Here is a 22,776-nt window from a genome sequence, read left to right on the forward strand (position 1 = left end):
TAATTTAGGAAGTAGCAGTCTCCATAATTTCCTCAGGCTTTCTTTCCTCAGTCATCTGAACAGTCCGACTCCTGCCAATGAGCAGCTGTTTTGGATTGGGGCCACATTGAGTTCTAAAATTTGAATAAATGGCCGGATGAGGTTTCCTAAAACATTACGTGTAGTTTGTGACCTTAACAAAAAAAAAGAAAAGAAAACAGAAACACATGGATCAGCAATTTTAGTCAAATATATAATTATAGCAGAAAAACAGAGTAACATTAAATTTTAAGTTTATAAATGAAAGATTTTGCATTTGTGGTTGCATGACCAATTCTTGTCTCCGGTTTCCTCCCAGATCCCATTAACATACAGGGTAATCTGGTTGAACACTCTAAATTCCCCGTAGGTTTGAATGTGAGCGTGAATGGTTGTCTGTTTCCTGATGCCCGTAGTTGACTGGGATAGGCTCCGGCACATGATAAGCAGCAGGGAAAAAGAATGAATGAATAACAATGTATTAATTCATAAATTAATGTATAATAATAAAATAATGATTAAGAATTAAAATAATTATAATCATTGCCAAAAGTTTGTTTGATGATCAAAATAGCCACTTGCCCTATTAAGGGTTAACAGTCTTAGGTGTCAACTTTTGAGTAGTGTGCAGTGTATTGACAGTACACGGTCGATTGGTCGCTGGTCTTTTGGTCACGGTCTTTAGGTCGCCCGGAAGTTTGGTCGCCGGTCTTTTTGGTCGCCGGTCTTTTTGGTCAGCGGTTTGGTCGCCCAAATGATCAGCTGCTGCCATCTACTGTCAATTTATTAAAAAGAAACAAAGCAAATTCACAGATGGTGTTTTTATTGAAGCAGTCCAATGAACCTTCATTCTCTCTGGGAGAACTTGCAATGTTGAAATACTTTAGATTAGATGGTCATTTTTATCAAACAAATAAAAGTATTAGTATACTTTTAGCCCGGAACTTTGACATTAAAATAAAAGGCAATAAGTAAAATTAATTTATTAAAAAGAAGATAAAGCAAATTCACAGATGGTGTTTTTATTGAAGCAGTAAAACTTAAAAATTCTAGCAACCCTCATTCTTTCTGGGAGAAATAAGAGCACTCATTTAACACACCAGCTGCTGCCATTGACTGTCATAGGCGTCCATTTAACACACATTATTTTATTAAACAAATAATAGTGGGGATTTGGATTAAATGTTCCGACATCCGGGTGCCACGCAAGATCTACATCCGGGTTACCACGAGGGATCTCCATTCTTCTCCGGACGGCCAGGTTGCGACGCGACCTATCTCCATTCGGCGTGCCGCGCAATCAGAGACGGACGAAAACGACCGCGAATTGACCGTAAGTAGCACTCTTTAAGGAAAATGACCTGGACATTTTGTCGCCCAATGTTAAAATCTATCAATTGCATGCCAATTGGCACATATTTGTTCATATCTATACGAGCGACGACCACTATCGAAACGGCCGCGCGCGCGAGTTAATACTGCAACCAAAACACCGGAGCCAAAAAAATCGGAGACCAATCGACCGTGTACCCCCCAATGTTAAAATCTATCAGTTGCATGCCAATTGGGTGAACAAATTTGTTGATATCTATACGAGCGATGACGACTATCGAAACGGCCGCACGTGCGCCTGTGCTCGCAGTTTATACTGAGTATATAAAAAATGTTGCATGCTAATTGGGCTAAAATGTTTTCTCTTGCAGGCAATACAGAACAGTAGAGAAGCTGCATTGGACGAACACAGCAGATTTCCTTAATAAATACCCAGTAAAGCTTTTAGTAAGTGCAATATGTTGCATTTATATATATATATATATATATATATATATATATATATATATATATATATATATATATATACATATATATAAAAAAATGTTGCATGCTAATTGGGCTAAAATGTTTTCTCTTGCAGGCAATACAGAACAGTAGAGAAGCTGCATTGGACGAACACAGCAGATTTCCTTAATAAATACCCAGTAAAGCTTTTAGTAAGTGCAATATGTTGCATATATATATTTCATAATTATAATTTGTAAGTTTGTATTTGTAATTTTTGTACAGAATTTGTAAGTTTTACTGCTAGAATTTTTAAGTTTTACTGCCGGGCGACCCAAAGACCGCGACCAAAAGACTGGCGACCAAAAGACCGGCGACTAATCGACTGCACACGGTATTGACCGCTGTCCTGAAAGGGTTAATACGATTAATTTTAGGTGGCCTTACCAAAATGGCATCCTGCATTCCACATTCCCTGAGGGTTGTAGTTGGAAGACTGTAGCCTCTGTGCTGAAGGGTATACCCTGGTTAGGTGGTGGCTATTGTGACGTACGAAACACATCCCTGGAAAGCAAAAATATACAAACCTAAAAAATCAAGTAATATACACTGAAAAACATGGAACAATGGAGATTTCAATGCACCTCTTCTGGACATAACGCTGATGTGTTAACGGCAACAAAAAGGGAAAACAATCTGTCTCTCATTGACTTTTGTTGATTCTTGTTCACTTGTTCGCTCTCTCTCTCTCTCAATCTATCTCTTTCTCTTTCCCTATGAGTTCCGGCCCCGTTGCAACAGTCTCGTTTTTTCCCTGGCTACGCTCCTGCCCGTGGCACCAGGCGGTGAAGGCAGTGAGAAACTTCCGCCGGCTGTCCTACCGACTTGGACTCCCACCCGATGACGCCCACAAAGTCATTTTCTTCTTTTTTTAGGGGGAAATGGTGGTGCCAGTGATGCAGACGGCGGAGGGCAGGACGGCCGCGATGCCAGTGAGGAAGACAACATAGGCCACGAAGCCACTGAGGTGTATAGCAGAGGACTAGGATGGAGACGATTCCAGTGAGGATAGCTGAGGCCACAACGACCGCGATGCTAGTGAGGGAGACGGCGGAGGCCAGGACACCCGTGAGGCGAATGGCGCAGACGTCCGCTGCCATGCCCGCAGTTTAGGTCACCTCCGCTGTCCGCCAGTCGTGATGGCGTTGAGGCGGACAGCAAAGACCAGAGACGAATGTGACGCCAGTGAGGCGGAGGCCACGGAGCGCTGAAGCTAAGACGGCAGCGACGACAGTGAGGCAGACGTCAGAGGCCAGGATGGTCGCGACGCCGGTGAGGCAGATGGCGGTTTATCTTTGTGTATGGGTCCTTCTACGTACCTTTTATAGTCAGTAAATCCACCATGTGTCAAGCTGAAGTCGCACAAAGCTACGAAGATGGCGCCGTCACGCGGCAGCCAGTGGCAGTAGCTCTGTCCACTGTTATTTGTTTTTTGTGTTTTACAGCCTTTCTAACTTTTTTAAATTACATTTAATCACTGGACCCTGTCTACACATACTCCATTTATGAGGAGTGGGCCCAAATCTATGCTGCATTTGCGAAAGTCCAGGATTATTTCTTTAGTTTTCGTGGTGTTCAGTGTGAGATTGTTCACCGAGCACCACGAAGACAGTTTGTTGACCTCATCTCTGTAGGCCGACTCATCCCCTCTTGAGATGAGTCCCACCACAGTGGTGTCATCGGCAAATTTGATAATGGAGTTAGACTGGTGGGTTGGTGTACAGTCGTATGTGTACAGGGAGTACAGAAGAGGACTCAGTACACAGCCTTGAGGGGAGCCAGTGCTCAGTGTAATGGAGGAAGATAGGTGGGGACCAAGTCTAACAGTTTGTGGACGGTTGATTAAGAAGTTTTTTTATCCAGCAGCAGATGGAAGAGGATAGTCCAAGGTGGGAGAGTTTGTCAGTCAGAATGTCCAGTATTATAGTGTTGAAGGCTGAGCTATAGTCAATGAAAAGCATCCTCACGTAATTCCCATGGTGCTCCAGGTGGCTCAGAGCTGTGTGTGTGAGCTATGGGGATAGTATCCTCAGTGGACCTGTTTGCTCTATAAGCAAACTGGTGAGGGTCAACTGAGGGAGGCATTGTATTCCTGATATGGCGGGCGACCAACTTTTCAAAGCATTTCATGATCACAGGCGTGAGTGCAACAGGCCTATAGTCATTCAGGCTGTCAATGGTTGGTTTTTTAGGGTCAGGGATAATGGTGGCAGATTTCAGGCAAGATGGAATGATGGATTGTTGCAGGGAACAATTGAACATTTCTGTGAAAACTCCAGCCAGCTGGTCAGCACACGCTTTGAGCACCTTGCCAGGTAGTCCGTCGGGGCCAGCAGCCTTCCTGGTGTTCACAGACCGCATTACCAGTCTCACTGAAACTTAAGTGTACTGCTGCAGGGTGGTGGTGGGGGTGTTGAGAGTGGGTCTGATTTGTCAGTCTCAAAGCGGGCAAAGAAAGGGTTCAGTTCCTCAGCTAGTGAGGCATATGCGTTAACAGACATTATTGTCATTGTAATTGGTAATATGTCGTATTCCCTGCCACATCTTCTTTGGGTTATTTCCTGTGAAGTGCTCCTCAATTTTCCTTGTATATGCTGCCTTGGCCTTTTTAATGCCTCTCTTCAGCTCTGCTCTGGCAGCGCTGTATTGTACCTTGTCCCCTGACCTGAAGGCGGTGTTACGGCATTTGACAAGTGCCTGTGTCTCCTTGGTCATCCAGGGTTTTTGGTTAGGAAAAACCCGTATCCGTTTATTAACAGTGACGTTGTCCGTGCAGTTTTTGATGCAGGAAAGTACAGTGTCCTGGAGTTTGTGGTGTTCGAAAAGTTCCCAGTTGGTGCGGGATAAACAGTCCTGCAGCTGAGAAAGGGCATACTCGGGCCAAGTTTTTATTATCTTTATTTGTGGCATTGTTAGCCTCCGGAGTGGAGTGTATGCTGGGGTGAGGGACAGGCAGAGATGGTCTGATAGCCAGGTGAGGGAGGGAAGTGACTCTATAAGCATGTTTGTTATTAGAAAAACATGGTCTAGAGCAGGGGTCTCAAACTCAATTTACCTGGGGGCCGCTAAAGGCCGAGTCTGGGTGAGACTGGGCCGCATCAGGATTTCCACAAGAAAAGCGCTGATAAAACATTCCAACGTTATCAAATATCTTTATTTTTTAACAAGAAATAATGAATTAAATAAATTAACTTAAAGATGAATAAAAAATCAATCAATCAGTAATACAAATATAAAATAATAATAATAATGAGCATACAGTAGATATACATTAGCTGGCTAAGTAGAGAAAATGAATTATTTTAATTCCGTTTCAAATGTCTGTATTAACAGCTCTTTAACCTTTAACTTTCTGAACTTGAATGGAACATTGAACATGAAATATTCTGAACACGGCTTCTCTTGCCTACTCCTTGCTGCTAGAGACCTGGCAGCGCTTCTCCTCACATAGCTGAGTCACATTTAGCTTGAGGGAGGAAGCAGTGGAGACCCTCGGTAGAGCTTGAAGATGCTCATCAGTAAGTCTGGACCTGTACTTGGACTTATTGAAGTTCAAGGTGGAGAAGAGCTTCTCACACAAGTATGTGCTCCCAAAAAGGCACATGGTCCGCTTGAACATTTGGGAAAGTTCAGGGAAGCTGGGGGTCAACTCTCTCAAATATTGCCCAAGCTTGTCTGCTTCTCCACTCACCTCCCTGAAGTCGGCTTTGAGTGCAGAGTCGCACTGCAGGTCAATGAGCTCCATTTGAAGCTAAGGAGGGGCATCTTGCACATCAAAGGAGAAGGGGTCCGCAAAAATTTGAAATGTGGCTTTGTGTGTCTTGAAGTCTGCAAATCTGTGATCAAATTCCTCCTGTAGCTTCGAAATGGCCTCAACATACTTCTCACCACTGAATGGTGTGCCTGCATCCACGAGAGCCTTGCATGCTGGGAAATGGCAAAGGTTTGTCTGAGAGAGCTGGGCTTTCCATAACACAAGTTTAGTGCAGAATGCTCTCACGTTGTCATAGGCAGCACTGACAAGTTGCCCCTGGCCTTGTAGCTTCTTGTTCAGTACATTAAGCTCATGTGTGATATCAACAAGAAAAGCCAAGTCCATGAGCCATTTGGGATCACTTGGCACAGGAACAGCAACCCCGTCTATCTCATGAAGTCTTTTACTTCTGTTCTCAACTCAAAAGATCTCTTCAACACGTTTCCCCTGCTGAGCCAACGTACCTCAGTGAAGTAGAGCACATCCCCATATTCTGACTCCATTTCCTCTAAAAAAGCACGGAACCTTCTGTGCTTTAAGCCCCTGGATCTGATTTGGTTGATGCATTTCACAACGACAGACATCACATTGTCAAACTTCAGGCATCTGCTGCAAAGGTCCTGCTGATAGATAATGCAGTGCAGAGCTATGGCCTCCTCCACACCCTGCTCTTCCAGTTTTTTTGAACAAGTGCTACCAGTCCATTCTTCCTCCCTGTCAGTTGTTATTCCAACAAAGCTCTTCCATGGCAAACCAGCATTCTTAATGGCATCACACAGCTGGTGAAATATTTCCTTAGCGGTGGTCTGGCCATGCATTGGAATTACTGTGAGCAACTCCTCCATTACTTCAAAATTGTCATCAACACCACGGAAATATGTTGCGAGCTGGGCAGTGTCTGTGATGTCTGTGGTCTCATCAAGAGCCACTGAATATACACTGAAACATTGTGCTTTCTCACACAGTTGATCATAAATGTCACTTGACAGGTGAGAAATGCGCTCTGCCACGGTGTTGGCAGAAAGGCTGATGTGGTTGAAAAATTCACCTTCTGTGAATGGCTTTCCTGCTTTAGCGATCAACTCACAAACGGCGTAGCTAGCTTCGACTGCTGCATTACTGTCTTTGGTAGCCTTCTTGAAGAAATCCCGTTGCCTCAGAAGACATGTTTTAAGACTGGCAACCTGGTTGGCTCTCTCATTTCCCTGGTATTTTTCGTACTCCTCAGCATGTCTCGTAGACTACGAGTCGTAGTATAATGACGTTTCAAATTGTATTCCTTGTGCACCGCAACTTTTTCAGTGCAAATGAGACACGTCGGGTGCCCCTGTGTTCAACAAAGAAATATTGCACTCCCCACTTTTCTTGAAACTGTCTGTGCTCATCACCGACCTTTCTCTTCACGCCAGGCTTTGAAAGAGACATCTCTGGGGCTCTGTAATTTGTTTTTCCACTTGGAATGAGTCTTGGGTTGATCTTTCACGTTCAGTCGCGCGGGTTTGTGGCGCATGCGCACTTTCGCTCTATGTTCTATGCTGAGAGCAGCGGAGGAGTGTGCGCGCCGAGCGGAGTGATCGGCATCACCGCTTCTCCTCCGCCCAGCTGATTGGAGGAATGAATGAGTGAGTGAGCGAGGCACTGGACAGCCCAGCCGATGTCCCGCCCTCCAGAGCCGTATACCTCACCGTGATTGGTTCATTCAGCTCCGAACACAACAAGTGTCATTCATATAAATCTTGCGGGCCGCACGAACATTAATCTTTCATATTAAGACGGGGGCCGCAAATTATCATCCTGGGGGCCGCAGTTGGCCCACGGGCCGCGAGTTTGAGACCCCTGGTCTAGAGTTTTGTCTCCTCTGGTGTGACACTTCACATACTGAATAAACTTAGGCAGAAGTCTTTAAACACGCTTTGTTGAAGTCACCAGCGACAATAAAGACTCCATCGGGTTGGTCAAGCTGCTGTTTGTTTACAGCCGTTAGCAGGAGGTTAAGTGCCGTGCGTGCTAACGTTAGCATCCGGTGGAATATAGATAGCCATTACAATGATAACCGTTAGCTCCCTAGGTAGATAGAAGGGCCTGCACCGTACTGCCAATAGCTCTAAATCCAGGGAGAAGTGAGTGTTAATGATCCTGTCGCAACAACATTCATTGTGTATGAACACGCAAAGTCCCCCTCCTTTGCTTTTTCCGGTTAATTCTTTTGAACGATCGTTTCGAAATAGCGTCCGGTTAGCTAGCTATACCGCGGCGTCAGGGATTTGCGGGTGTGGCCACGTTTCCGTGATGAGAATAATGTTGCAGTTCCTGACAAAGCTGTTGGTAGCAATCGGAAGTTCAAACTCATCCATTTTGTGTGTGATGGATCTGGCGTTGGTCAAAAAGATACTCGGAAGCGGTGCCCGGTGTGGTTGCTGCCTTAGCTTAGCAGCTAGGCCCGCTCGGCATCCGCGCTTTTGCTTTCTTTCCCTTTGCCGCCTCCGACGTACTCTGAGTGGGCTGACTATCCACGGAGATCCCGGAGGTCTCGAGATGTCCTCGGGGATATCGTAGGTCCGTTGGTAGTCTGTTGTGATGGATATATCGCATCTCCTTCCGAGAGTAATTAAATCCTGGCGACTGTAGAAAAAGTTTGCCTCGCAGATGTTAGTAAATAACGAACGACACCAAACTGGAGAGCAATGAGCCGCTGCACCTGTGCGCGCCGCCATCAAGTGCATCTAATGCATCCACATTCAATTTTGATAAGACTCTTCTGTGTATGCCCTCTTCTTTTAGTACAACCCCGGAAATGATAGGATTATTACAAAACAAAAGACTGGTGGTTTAGTCAGCCTTAAAAATACATACTTCCCTTATGAAAAAAAAGAAAACGAAAATGTGAAAGCGATTTAAGATACCCATGCAATCCATTCCAGATCAAATGCCACACTGAAGACGCACAAGACGTATCATTTGTTAGAACTTGTAACTCGGATGATTCGCAATGCACTCTTCTAACCGAATTCATCCGGTTTACAGTGCAGTTGAATCAAATGCGGAAGTAAGATGCGAAAGCTGTAGCGATGTGTGGATTTCGAGGCATTTAAATTGGAAATGTGGTACTTTTCCCAAATGGTTGCTTCCCCCAAAAATTAAGTGACATTTTTTTTATTTGCGGAGTTTAGGGAGGTTGTCCAGAGTTTAGGAGTTTTCGTTGCTTGTCCGGGGAAAGTTGGCAGCTCTGACGAAGCCAATGAGGCAGATAGCGGAGGCCAGGACGCCCGGGACGGCAGTGAGGCGGACGGCGAAGGCCAGGACGGCCGCAACGCCAGTGAGACTGACGCCGGGGGGCGCGTTACCAGTGAGGCGGAGTGCAGAAGACAGTACGGCAACGATGCCAGTTAGGCAAAGTACGGAGCCTGGGACAGCTAGTGACACAGATGGTGGAGGTCAGGATGCCAGCGACGCCAGCGAGGTGGACGGCGGAGGCCAGGACGGCTGTGAGGCCAGTAAGGCGAACGGCAAAGGCCAGGGGGGCCACGACGCCAGTGAGGCAGACAGCCCACGATGCCAGTGAGGTGGAGGCGAGGATGGCCGCAAGACCAGTCAGGCGGATGGCAAAGTCCAGGACGGCCCTGGTGCCAGTGATGCGGAAAGCGGAGGCAAGGAGGGTCGCGACTCCAGTGAGGCAGATAGCAGACGCCAGGAGGGCCACGACGCCAGTGAGGTGGAGCACAGAGGCTAGGGCAGCCGTGATGCCAGTGAGGCAGATAGCAGAGGCCAGGATGGCCGCGGGGCCGGTGAGGTGGGGCACAGAGGCTAGGGAAGTTGTGATGCCAGTGAGGCGGAGCGTGGGGCCTTGCACGGCCACAAGGCCGGTCAGACAGACGATGGAGGCCAGGATGCCTACAACACTAGTGAGTCATATGGCGAAGGCCGCGATGGCCATGATGCCATTGAGGCAGACGCCGGAGGCCAGGATGGCCGTAACACCAGTGAGGCGGATGGCGAAGGCCAGGACGGCGGCGATGCCGGGGAGGCAGACGGCGAAGTCCAGTAGGTCCATGGAGGCCGGGAGGCTTGCGACTCCAGTGAGGCAGATAGCAGAGGCCAGGACGGCCGTGACATCAGTGACGTAGAGTGCAGAGGCTAGAAAAGCGGTGGCGCTAGAGAGGCAGAGCATGGGGTCTTGGACGGCCGTGAGGCCATTGAGACAGACGATGAAAGCCAGGATGCCCGCAGCGCCAGTGAGCCCGAAGGTGGAGGCCAGGTCTGCTGTGACGGAAGTAAGACGGAAGGCAAAGGCCAGGGCGGCCGTCGCCGTCCGCCTCACTGGCGTCGCAGCCGCCGTCAATGGACAGTAGACATCCGATTCATGTTGACTGCTGCGTTATATATCCACTTGATGGAGCTCTAATAACAGAAATAGCATCTGCACCTCAATCAACATGAATCGGACGTCTACCGCCGTCAATGGCAGCTTATTGATAATGTGTTTAATATGGGACAATAATAGTATAAAAGAGGCAGGTTTGTCTATACCAGGGGTGGGCAAACTTTTTGACTTGCGGGCCAGAATGGATACTAAAATTTGACAGGATTTGGACATGCAATGTAATTTATCAAACCTGGGGATTGAAATATAAGAAACAAGACACAATTGAAGGTGAAAATGTATTTTCAAATTTACTTTCAACATTAAGAACATATTATTATTCAACGAAAGAAAGCAGTCTTTAAATTGAGAGTGATGAGCGGTATTGCAGGACAAAGGGAAATGAATGAGGTCATTGATTTTTACTATAATTTGGACAACGTCGGCGGGCCGGATTAAAAATAATAATAATCGGACATAGGCCATGTCGTCATTACCACAACACAAAGCCTAACGGGCCGTAGTTTGAAAAACATGTACACCCACTCCACTCCAATACGAGCGAATCCGGGGGCGGGGCGAGCGAGCGAATCCGGCGACGAATAACATGTACACACGCCAATAATACGCAGATATTTAGATATTAATGCGCTTGCATTGTCAATGCAATTACAAACTCTCTCTCTCATGATTATAATTTTGAGAGCGAGCGAAGCGAATCCGTCCGTTTGACGAAGGTCGCACCCCCCGTCCAGGGAATTCGAAGATTGTGTTAAAATAGAGTAAAAGTATAGAAATACCGTGCCGAGAGTGAGTAAAACAGAGCTCAATATAAGAAAAATAGAATAATAACTGTGAAAGCATGCAAGTAATCTTCATAGGAGGAAATATATAAACCAAAAGGATGTTGTGACGCGCTCATAAATCTCGATGATTGCCGCGCAAAATAAGAGGATAAACGACTAAGAATGCTACTTAGGCGGATAAATAAGATAATAAAATAAGTATTGAGGAGATAATAAATTGAGACGGGACGTCCCTAGAAAAGAGAAAGCGTAAAATATAACGTAAGATATAGCGTAAGACGTTCTTGAATAAGACCAAGCATAAATATGGCCTTAGATAAAACGTTCATAACAATAGAACATTAAGTAAAAAGTGTTTAAAGTTGGAGTTTGAACCGTCAAAGACATTTTCTGACCACTGCACTCGTGGAAAAATGAAAAGGGAAAGTAAGAAACAAAAACAGAGCACAAAGCATGTAAGGCAGTACAAAGAGAAAAAGATGGCGGCCGGCCAACTGAAGTCAAAACAAAGAGCCAAGATGGCCGACCAACCCCCACTAACCCAGCCTCTCCCGGCACAAACAGGGAGGGGAGGGGAGAGAGAGAGGTCGCCACTCAACAGGTCGCCCTCTCAACAGACTGCACAATACTCCTAAACCACCACACGCTGGAGCTAGAGCAGAGCTATATGAGAGTGATTTACGAATTAGACTTAAGTATTAAGAATAATTTAGAATATTAATGATATCAAACATGAAGATAACAATGCAAAAATGGCATTACTCCAAAGTATTAGGTAAATTGTATCTGGCAGGTTTAGACAAAATAATTAATTTAGGATAGGCATGATTTCCCTAGGACGGAAGAGGCATGGGATGTATTTAGTGCACGGGAAACATTCCTTGTTTTGCCCTGAGCAGGTGAAATATGCTTTGCCGTGGGTCATATTAATAAGTATTACAATACTGCGGATTGCATAAGCATCGAACAATTGGTGTCAACCAAACAACGTTGACCTATTTCCTTTGAGAATGATAATTGCTGATAGGACAGCAAAAAGTGATTAGCTGCCAAGAAGCCCAGCTAGGGGATGGCGCCCTCCAGTGGTTATAAAAATTTGCAGACCACTGATGTCTATGAATGTGAGCGTGAATGGTTGTTTGTCTTTTTGTGTTTCTGATTGGCCAACCACCAATATATAATCAATCAATCAGATATCAAGGTGGAAAATGATTTAGAAATTTGAAATCAATTTCTGAAATTGCCAATAAGCCTTTTTTCAGGGATGGCGGCGACGGAGTTGGAAAATTATTTAGTCCAATGAAATTTTTGATGAAAATGTAGCAGCAGTACTCCAAATGTTAAACTTGAAGTGGAGGAACAAATCTGATATGCGAAATGGGGAATTTGGGAGCATTGAGAAAAGAAAACAAAGACAGTGCATGATATGGAATTCCAAAGAACCATTGATTTATAGTGAACATGGCATCCAAATTGTGTTAACAGAATAATAGACAGGATTGACAAAAGGTTCAATTTTTCGTTATGAAATCACTGCGCCTACATAACGAGGTCAACCGGACAACAAGATATGGAAATCCCATTTAGTAGACCATACAAAACGCCATTATTAGCTACACGATTAGAACTGGATGATGAGGCTAATCTGGCTAACTAGATCAAAGAAAATCTTTAAAGAAACGCATTGAATTTGGGTTAGCAGAAAGAGACTGTGCTTCTCAACAGGAAACGGACTGGACCAACGGTGGTCCCAGGAGCTCGGGTGCTCAACCTAAAGTATAGAGAAGAAGCACTAGCACGACCGAAAGTGGGAACGTCCACAACAGGTGTTGCTGACCAACCAGCAGACATGAAAATAGCCGAAAGGGCAATGTGGATCCACCTTGTGCCCTGTAAGAAGGTCTCTCAGTTGAAAGGTTTGAGGAGACAGGTAAGATAAACTTTTTGACGTGATAAGACAAAATGGCAAGCACTCCAATATTGATTGGAAAGATTATTGCTCAGGGAGCAATGCCAAAGATTATTGCTCAGGGAGCAATGCCATAAACCATAGGGAACTTTTTATATTGGTTTTATTATCTCAAATTGCGACTAAACCTTCTTACAAAGGGTTAAAGTAAACGATCAGAAAGAAAAGAGAAACTACAATGGACAGAATTGTAACTAGATTTTAATTTTATGCCTGACTATTGAAAAAATATTGATTAAGAAAGTTTTATAAGAGATGATAGACAAACTTCAAAGACAATGGAATGTTACATTTGATAAAAAAGGCTACTAGATTGGGGTATTTTGAATTTCAAACAACTGAGTTTAATATGCAAAGTGATACACATTATTGAATGAATTGGGACTTGATTAGTATACATTTTATAAGTAATGGGCTTTAATTGCTCTAAAGAGCACAGTTATGCTAAAAATATTAACCCTGACAAACAAGGGGTGGTTACATTTTAGTGGGTTCAATTCTATTCAGAATTATAAATGTGTACATTTGTTTCTGGATATTAATTGATGTGAATGTAACTATTGCAGAGAACGGGAAAACTGTTTTCCTGAGGAGAGAGCAGCCTGGTTTGCCTTTTGTATTTTTTATAGTTTTAGTATGTTTAATTAATTTGTGTAATTGCAGGAAGGAAAGGAAAAACAAATATAGTTCCTGATCTAACAAGAAAGCAGTGATCATAATAGAATACCAGCTAGCATATTTAATTTTGACTGATAAGGCATTTAGATTTTCACAAACTATAGTGATGGAATAAGTAAGATTGTTGTGATTTTTGTTCATTGGGGTATTAAGCTCAACCAAATAGCTGTATGCAAATGTAAAGCACGTGCTAAAGGCAATGACAGAATCAGTAGAGGAAATGACAGAGCTGATGCAGCAGCTAAAGAAGCAGCGCAAATACGTACTACACAGTATACACAACAACAAAAAAACGAGTTGATCCCAAAAACAGTATTAATTGATATGCAAAACATTGCACCACAGAAAGAAAAAGATGCATGGATACATGAAGGCGCAGAACAGTCTGCAGACGGCCTGTACACAGCTAAAGGCCTACCGTGCTTACCAAAGAATTTATTCCAAAATTGAGCCATGGAAGGAGCCATGTCTCAACAGGGGGATGATGGACATGGTACAGCGTGTGTTCCATGTCCCAGAGGTCTAAATACTACTTTATTTTTGTAGGAACTGTTTAATTTGTTGCAGACATAATGTGCAAGGTAACCTCAGGCCAAAACGAGGCCAACGTCCAAAAGGTACCTACCTATTTGAAATAAAACACCTAGGAATAAGTCTAAAAAACTACTGCTCGTACCATCCGCAGAGCGTGGGACCAGTAGAGAGAACGGATGGTACGATAAAACTAAGGCTTAAGAAAACCATGGAAGAGATAAAGAAGCCATGGCTAGGATGCCTATCACTGGTCAAAACATATTTGAGGATAGTACCAACTAGCTCGGGATTAACACCAATTGAGATAGTTCATGGAATACCATTCCAGCTTCCCCTATGGGAAGGTGAACCATGGCAAGAGACTAAGGGTGGAGAAAAACTTGTCCAAAGAACATGTAGCTGCCATGAATCCCTTTGTCTTCCTTACAGGAGGTGGTGAAGCCAGGTGACTGGATCCTGATGCGAGTCATAAAAAGGAAGTCCTGGTCCAACTCACCAACCCCCACAGCAGTAAAGATCGCTGAAAAGTTGAAGTGGATTCACCAATCCCAGGTCAAGGTAGTTTAAGAGACAGGTGACTCTGAGTAGACTGGAAGTGGAATGGTGCCAAAACCTTTGTCTGTGAAAAACTCATCTGACATCTCCTCACCTGCCACGAACACCCCTCATTTAACCTTGACCTCCTATAGACTTTGCACCCCTGCACAGAAGCCACAATAAAAGCTGCTGCCACCCTCATCACAGTGACTGTACTGTCAGTGGCAGCCTGGGCGTGTCTGAATGCCCCGCCCACAAAGACTCGAACTGGAAAATGAGATGGTGACAGACTCCTGTCACAGAGAAGAGTGAAGTGGTATGAGAAGAACAATCCGGAGAACTACTATGAAGAAGATGTGTGGTATAATTTCATGGTGCACCCCTGGGTGCCACAAAGAGGGACGATTACACTCTTCCTGATGTGCTGGGCTCAAGATGATGGGTATTGGATGTGTGGACATACAGTGTTTTTGAAGTTCCCCATAGCTTGGATAGGTCGTTGTGCAATGGTCCAGATGGTCTAAGATGCATTCCTTTTAAGGGGAGTGAACATAACAGTAAGAGATATCACTGCAATTCAAACCACGCGATTCAATCTGGGGCAGTTATGTTCCTGATGACCATCAATTGTGGCCTACACCCCAGAAAATCATACTGTCAGCACTTCCCCAGCTAGGAGTGGGTAAAGTTATGCTCCGTATAGAGACACTGAACTATCGCATGGGGCTTCATTAACCCAACTGTCAAGGCCCTACAGGGTATATCAGATGGCTTAAAAGCCCTTAGGGAAATGGAGTTGCAGAACCGGATGGTCCTGGATCTGATAACAGCCAAGGATGGAGGTGTGTGTGTGTGCCATAATGGGAGAACACTGCTGCACCTTCATCCCAGATGAAACCAGCGACAAAGGTAACCTTACTCGTGTAGTCAACACCATGGGCCAGGATCACTCAGCCGTAGGTGCATCACTGTGGTCGTGGTTTACAACCGGACCATGATTCTCCAATCTCATTGAATTTGCAACCCCCATTCTTGAGATTATGCTACTATTTTGCATTTTTGTGTGAACGCTATGATTCAAAACACAATCCAGCACACGCTAGTAGCTTACAGTGACATACAGTACCACCGCATGGCAAACCATACTGGAGATTATCGCACTCCTTCGAAGTGTGACGAATCCCAGGATGTCGAGTCCTCTGTGTAAATGTACTTGTCTTGATTTAAAAATTGTGTTCGCTCATTAAGAGGGATGTAGAGGAATTTTTCTCGAGTACACCTGAATACATCGAGTTTTCGCCTCTGCCTTGACAAGTGACTTTGTTGTTTTCCATACCCTGTGAAGAGTAACTGTTGATGATATTTGTATTCTAGAACCTGGGGGCGAGGGATACAAATTAATGTGTTTAATTAAAATTATTTTAGATACTACAGGGGGAAATGTGAACTATGAAATGCATTCTTTTAGATTCTACCATGCTTTCTTTAGCAACTAGAATATAATTTTAGTATTCTAGTAATGTATATACAAATAGTAGTATTTGTATTTAATCATTAAACGCTGTTTGGCGAATGGACGTATATAGACGTTTTTTGCCTTATCACGACATCATCGCGACATTTTACCGACGAATTCACTTCCCTGGGCTCGGTTCTAATGTCCAAAGAGCTGCAGTATTTGTATTTAATCATTAAACGCTGTTTTCGGCTGGATTTGACCGAATTTGAGAGCATTTTGAGCCGTTTGGCGAATGGACGTATATGGACGTTTTTTTGCCTTATCGCGACATCATCGCGACATTTTATCGAGGAATTCACTTCTCTGGGCTCGGTTCTAATGTCTATAGAGCTCCAGTATTTGTATTTAATCATTAAACGCTGTTTTCAGCTGGATTTGACCGAATTTGAGAGCATTTTGAGCCGTTTGGCGAATGGACGTATATTGACGTTTTTTTGCCTCCATCGCGACATCATCGCGACTTTTTACCGAGGAATTCACTTCCCTGGGCTCGGTTCTAATGTCCAAAGAGCTCCAGTATTTGTATTTAATCATTAAATGCTGTTTTAGGATGGATTTGACCCAATTGCTGTCATTTCACGGCTCGGTTCTGCTACATCTGCCCGCCCAAGAGTGCTTATTCCCGGGCTGACATGCCCGCCCAAGAGTGCTTATTCCAGGGCTGCCATGCCCGCCCAAGAGTGCTTATTCCCGGGCTGCCATTGATGGTAGACTAATAAATTGAGAGTGATGAGCGGCAAAGGGAAATGAATCATTGATTTTTACTATAATTTGGACGACGGCGGCGGGCCGGATTAAAAATCCTAACGGGCCGTATATGGCTCGCGGGCCGAGGTTGAAAAACTTGTACACACACGATCCGGGGGCGGGGCGAACGCGCGAATCCCGTTTTCGGCGAAACCTTCGTTCGGCCGAATGAACGTTCGGCGGAACGTCCATTCGGCGACCTGTCCGTCTGTCAAACTTCCGTCGGCGAAACGTCTTTAGGCGAATAATCCGAGTACCGACAATAAAAGCATTCATTCATTGTCTGAACCGCTTTATCCTCATTAGGGTCGTTGGGGGTGCTGGAGCCTAACCCAGCTGACTCCTTGCTAGAGGCCGGGGACACCCTGAATCGTTGGCCAACCGATCGCAGGCCACAAGGAGACAGACAACCATGCACACTCACACCCATACGTAGGGGCAATTTAGAGTGTCCAATAAGCCTACCATGTTTTTTTTGGGGAATGTGGGAGGAAACCCACGCAGGCCCCCGGAGAACATGCAAACTCCACACAGGTGGACCAACCTGGATTTGAACCCAGGACCCCAGAGCTGTGAGGCCGACGTGCTAACTACTCAGCCGCCGGGCCGCCCGACAATAAAAGCATTCAATTCAATTCAGTTCCAAATACATGCAAGTTAGGCCTATTGGACACTCTAAATTGCCCAAAGGAATGAGTGTGATCATGAATGGTTGTCCGTCTCCTCGTTCCCTGCGAACGGCTGGCCACCGATTCAGGGTGTCCGCCACCTCTGGACCGAAGTCAGCTGGGATAGGCTCACAGGAAAGGCTCTAAATTTTCAAAGTGAGTAGCTCTCAATACATGCAAGTACATACAGTACCTGAGTCTTTAACATGTCGGAGAGCTTCACTTTCAGAAAATGATGACATGTGGCTTGGGGGGGCTTTCTCAGCATGTTGAAAGCTTTTAAAGTGGACACTGCAGGTGTACACGACCAATTCTGACAGCTCTGGACTTATTTTTGACCCAGCTTTCTGGAGTTACATAGAAGAAAAGGTTACTTGAAATACCATCACCATAAAAAATGCAATCTTTCTTCCTTTCATGAATACTACTTTTAGCTTTGCTGACCTTGTCTGAAGAGCTGAGGTCTGATATATTTGATGCACATCCCTCTGCTGTGTTGTCTTTTTTTACTTTCACCAGAATTTTACCCTTGAGATCCTGTGAACAAAATTACAACTGTTTTGTTATATACATTTAAACAAATTATGTATTTTTATACAAAATTGTCTATAAATTAATTTCCAGCACTAGCAGGCAAGCTGATATTATTGTAAACTGGGGGACATAACATTAGAATTAAAATAAGAGCACCAGCAAAATAAAAATGTGGTTTGTTTCACTGTTAGGTTTTGTAAAGCAGAGGCATTGGTGCAATCTCCACACCGGCAATTAATGAATGTAAATGAAAAATAATCTTATTACTTTTAACTGTTTTTTAATAAAGTAATTATCATCAAAGTTTAGTTAACAGGAAGTAAATAATTTTAAAATGTATACTGTGGCTACCTAAACGGAAGATGACAGTGTGCGAAGACGCTAAATGCCAGTGACATCACTCACTTACCACTGTAGTTTCCTGACCAACAGCAAAATGGGATTAAAACTGTATTTTGTGCTTTTTTGTTTTGTTTTACAAAGTAAAGAACCCTGTCTGCTATCAAAATCAGTAAAGCGCTACCACTTGATAGTGTGCCTTTAAATTAGTACTCTTAAGAAAAGAAATGATCACAGAGGATTCTTGCCTGTGCTTCTACAGATATTTGTCACTTAAATTTCCTGTTCAATGAGACCACAGTCTCCACTCACACTTTTACAGTCTTTTTTTCAAAGTTGTTGACTCTTGTCCATAAGGCAACTTAATTCCACTGCCTTGTACACAGACACTTGTCAAGTGAACTATAAAGCACATCCACCTTCCCACAAACCCCCTGTAGAATGACACTTCTCTCTAGTGGTATAGCGTTGTAAAGACAGTGTAATCGAGCAAAACAACTACAGTAATACCTTGAGATCCGAGCATAATGCATTCTGGGACCGAGCTCGTGTGTCAATTTATGCGTATCTCAAATCAAATTGTTCCTTAGAAAATAACTAAATACAAATTAATCCATTCCCACCCTCTGAAAAAACACAAAAAACAGGATATTAAATGGAAAAACATTTTATTGGTTCTAATTCACCACCTACTCACAATGTAACAAATACCTATCTAGTGTTTATGATCTTCAATACTAAAATGTGACATTACTCAGTACAGAGAGACGGCGCGAGCGAGAGAGAGTGAAAGGACAGGAGAGAGACTTGCCATACGGCAACACGCTCGTAACATAAAATAAACTGTAAATTTAACTTAAATGAACTTAGATTACTATATACACCCATCTCATCTCATTTTCTGAACCGCTTTATCCTCACCAGGGTCGCGGGGGTTGCTGGGGCCCATCCCAGCTGACTTCGGGCCAGAGATGGGGGACACCCTGACTGGTTGGTTAGTCAGCCTTAATAATACTTACTTTCCTTATGAAAAAACTGAAGTCGCACAAGACGAGTCATTTGTCAGAACATGTAACTCAGATGATTCACAATGCACTCGTGTTATCGAATTCATCCGGAAAAAACAGTCCTGCAGCTGAGAAAGGGCATCCTCGGGCCAAATTTTTTATTGTCTTTATTTGTGGCCTTGTTAGCCTCCGGAATGGAGTGTATGCTGGGGTGAGGGCTAGACAGAGGTGATCTGATCCAGCTCACCTAGCTATCACTTGGTTGGGCTCTTTTTTTATTTTTAAAGTGCAGTTGAATCAAATGCGGAAGTAAGATGTGGAAGCCGTAGTGATGGTGTGAATTTCGAGGCATTTAAATTGGAAATTTGGTACTTTTCCGAAATGGTTGCTTCAAAAAAAAAATAAGTGAGAGTTTTGGGGATTTTGGGGATTTGGAGGCTGTCAGGAGTCTCAGAGTTTGCGTTACTTGTCCAGTGTGAACTCCGAAAATCCCGGAGAAGTTGGCAGCTCTGCATACACCCAGAAAGTTCTGTAGTCGGTTTAGGTTTGGTTCATGATCAAATAAAGTCATACACTTTAATATTTTTTTAAAAGACAAATTAAAACATAGCAATTGTGGTAGAAAAAAATCATTCCCTGTACAATTGTCATGAAGCAATGACTACATTTACATATTCACATCTATTCAGATTAGGCCTGATCAGAATAAAAATGCTTCATTTAAACACCCCATTCAGAATACTTTAACTCGATCAAGCAGATTCTGATCCAAAAAGCGGTGGTTTATGTCAATTTATGATCGATCGACACACACAAACTATTATTCATTCATTTTCTGAAATGCTCACTCTTGCAAAGGTCACGGGGGCTATCCCGGCTAGCTATTGGGAATAGGTGGGGGTCACACTGAATCGGTGGCCAAGAAATTACAGGGCACAAGAAAACGGCCGACACACTAACCAACCGCCCACTGGGCCGCCAACTATCAGTTATAATCTTATTAATATTATCATTTGATTTATTTTGACAAAATTTCGGAACAAACTGTCTTCATCGCGTATTTCAGTGATGTCAGTTTACAAAACAAAATATCAGTAACATTTAAAGTGGACATGGATGGAGAGATGTTTTATAGACAAGGAAGTTGCCACAGCTTCTTTTACTGCTACTTATAGTATATTTGATAAATCTGAACGCCAAAATAATTTGTTCTGTCATAAAATGTGATGACTAAACATGCAAATCATAATCAATTAATATGTTTTCATTAAAACAGTCCATCCGACAAAAAATACCACACCTTTTCACCAATCAAGTGTCTTATAATTCACAGCAGAAAGAGCAACACCTAGATGACGTTGGAAATCCGGAGTTGGACAAAAGTGCCGGGAGAAGAAGCGACGCTTCAGACCAATCATTCCATCTATTATTATGGGGAAAGCGAGATCCCTCATCGATAAGATGGAAGAGCTGTCGACGCTTACTAGGCCGGAAACGGAATTGAGGGGTTATACTCTCTTCCTGTTCATTCTTCAGCTCCAGACTACTGAGGGACTATGCGGATATGCTTGGAAGAGTGACTCTGCATATTTTAAACCTCCGTCTCAGTGTGCAGAAGTTCCCCACTTTGTGGAAGACTTCCTGTGTGTGGTTCCAGTTTTATCATACTCTACTATGTCTTTTTCTTGTGTTTGTATCCGTTCTTGCTACTGCATCTAAGATGGCGCTGCTCAAAGGGCAGCCGGTAGCGGTAGCTCTGTCCGCTCTTGCTCGTTTTGTGTTTTTGCTGCCTTCTATCTTTTTTTAATTGCATTTTAATATTTCTTAATGCTTCCACAACCTAACCTAACCCAATCCAACCCAAACCAAACTAACCCAACTCAACCCAACCCAACTTAACCCAACCCAACTCTACCCAACCCTACCCAACCCTACCCAACCCAACCCTACCCTACCCAACCCTAGCCTAGGCTACCCAACACTACCCTACTCTACCCAACCATAACCTACAATACCCTACCCTACAATACTCTACCCAACCCAACCCTACCCTATCCAACCCTACCCAACCTAACCCTAACCCAACCTAACCCTACCCAACCCTACCCAACCCTACCCAACCCTACCCAACCCTACCCAACCCTACCCAACCCTACCCAACCCTACCCAACCCTACCCAACCCTACCCAACCCTACCCAACCCTACCCAACCCTACCCAACCCTACCCAACCCTACCCAACCCTACCCAACCCTACCCAACCCTACCCAACCCTACCCAACCCTACCCAACCCTACCCAACCCTACCCAACCCTACCCAACCCTACCCAACCCTAACCAACCCTACCCTACCCAACCCAACCTTACCCAACCCAACCTTACCCAACCCAACTTTACCCAACCTTACCCAACCTTAACCAACCTTACCCAACCCTACCCAACCCAACCTTACCCTACCCAACCCAACCCAACCCTATCCAACCCTACCCAACCCTAGCCTACCCAACCCTAGCCTACCCAACCCTTCCCAACCTTACCCAACCCTACTCTAACCAACCCTACCCAACTCTACCCAACCCTACCCAGCCCTACCCTACAATACCCTACCCAACCCTACCCTACAATACTCTACCCAACCCAACCTTACCCAACCCAACCTTACCAACCCAACCTTACCCAACCCAAACTTACCCAACCCAACCTTACCCAACCCAACCCAACCTTACCCAACCCAACCCAACCTTACCCAACCCAACCTTATCCGACCCAAGCCAACCTTACCAAACCCAACCCAACCAAACCTTACCCAACCCAACCAAACCTTACCCAACCCAACCAAACCTTACCCAACCCAACCTTATCCAACCCAACCCAACCTTATCCAACCCAACCAAACCTTACCCAACCCAATCTTATCCAACCCAACCCAACAGTTAGGATTATTAGTCTTACATTATTATATATTTGCTTGCAATGAAGAACACTTTGCTTTACTTATGTTGGAGTAATCATTATTATAAATGTGTTTGCAATGAATATAAAGCCTTATAATATACATGCTTACTATATTAATCAATATATTTGCTTATTAGGAATAGTAATGCTCATCCTAAATGTGTAACTATATTAAACAATATATATATATATATATATGTGTTGATCCCTTTCAACGAAGACAAACGCTTACGCCAAGGTCGCTCTCCAGGACAGCTGGGTCCAGCGAGAGATACGAGTTCGCAAAGACATAAAACAATACACTGAGTCCTTGCTCCGAGGACTGATTACTGGAAGATACGCCTCAACCCTTTCCCCAGATGCAAGTTCGCAATGAAGATCTGTGAAGGACGCTTAAATTGTTGTTGGGTCAGCGGATTGTTATCAAGCATATTGTTTTAATTTGTGACGCTAGTTTGACGCTAGGTTTGCTTGATTATAGAATTGTTTTGTTTCTTGCTTACGCAATTGGAT

The 22,776-nt window shown here is 44.1% G+C and overlaps 1 protein-coding gene and 1 long non-coding RNA gene across 8 annotated transcripts in view; one reads left to right on the forward strand and one right to left on the reverse strand.

Annotated features, from left to right (window-relative positions):
* The window catches only part of LOC144092541 (1-phosphatidylinositol 4,5-bisphosphate phosphodiesterase delta-3-A-like), a 102,022-nt gene that overhangs the window by 13,365 nt on the left and 65,881 nt on the right, over positions 1-22,776 (reverse strand). For all 3 annotated transcript variants that reach the window (XM_077625420.1, XM_077625421.1, XM_077625422.1), the window contains 3 exons: positions 17,874-17,966; positions 17,623-17,776; positions 2,245-2,361 (listed from right to left, as the gene is read on the reverse strand). In XM_077625420.1, coding sequence (XP_077481546.1) covers positions 2,245-2,361; positions 17,623-17,776; positions 17,874-17,966 — 364 coding nt within the window. The remainder of the gene's footprint in view (positions 1-2,244; positions 2,362-17,622; positions 17,777-17,873; positions 17,967-22,776) is intronic.
* LOC144092542 (uncharacterized) lies at positions 1,251-21,440 on the forward strand. Of its 5 annotated transcripts, none has more exons than XR_013306066.1 (7): positions 1,251-1,351; positions 1,722-1,797; positions 1,934-2,009; positions 2,579-2,651; positions 2,733-3,129; positions 12,503-15,404; positions 20,643-21,440. It is a non-coding gene; the product is annotated as an uncharacterized LOC144092542 (long non-coding RNA). The 5 variants fall into 5 exon arrangements; XR_013306067.1 differs by having other exon boundaries at positions 20,646-21,440; XR_013306069.1 differs by lacking the exon at positions 20,643-21,440 and having other exon boundaries at positions 12,503-12,707; positions 14,388-16,072.

Source organism: Stigmatopora argus, chromosome 18 (genome assembly GCF_051989625.1).
Source record: "Stigmatopora argus isolate UIUO_Sarg chromosome 18, RoL_Sarg_1.0, whole genome shotgun sequence".
In the NCBI taxonomy this organism is placed as follows: domain Eukaryota; kingdom Metazoa; phylum Chordata; class Actinopteri; order Syngnathiformes; family Syngnathidae; genus Stigmatopora; species Stigmatopora argus.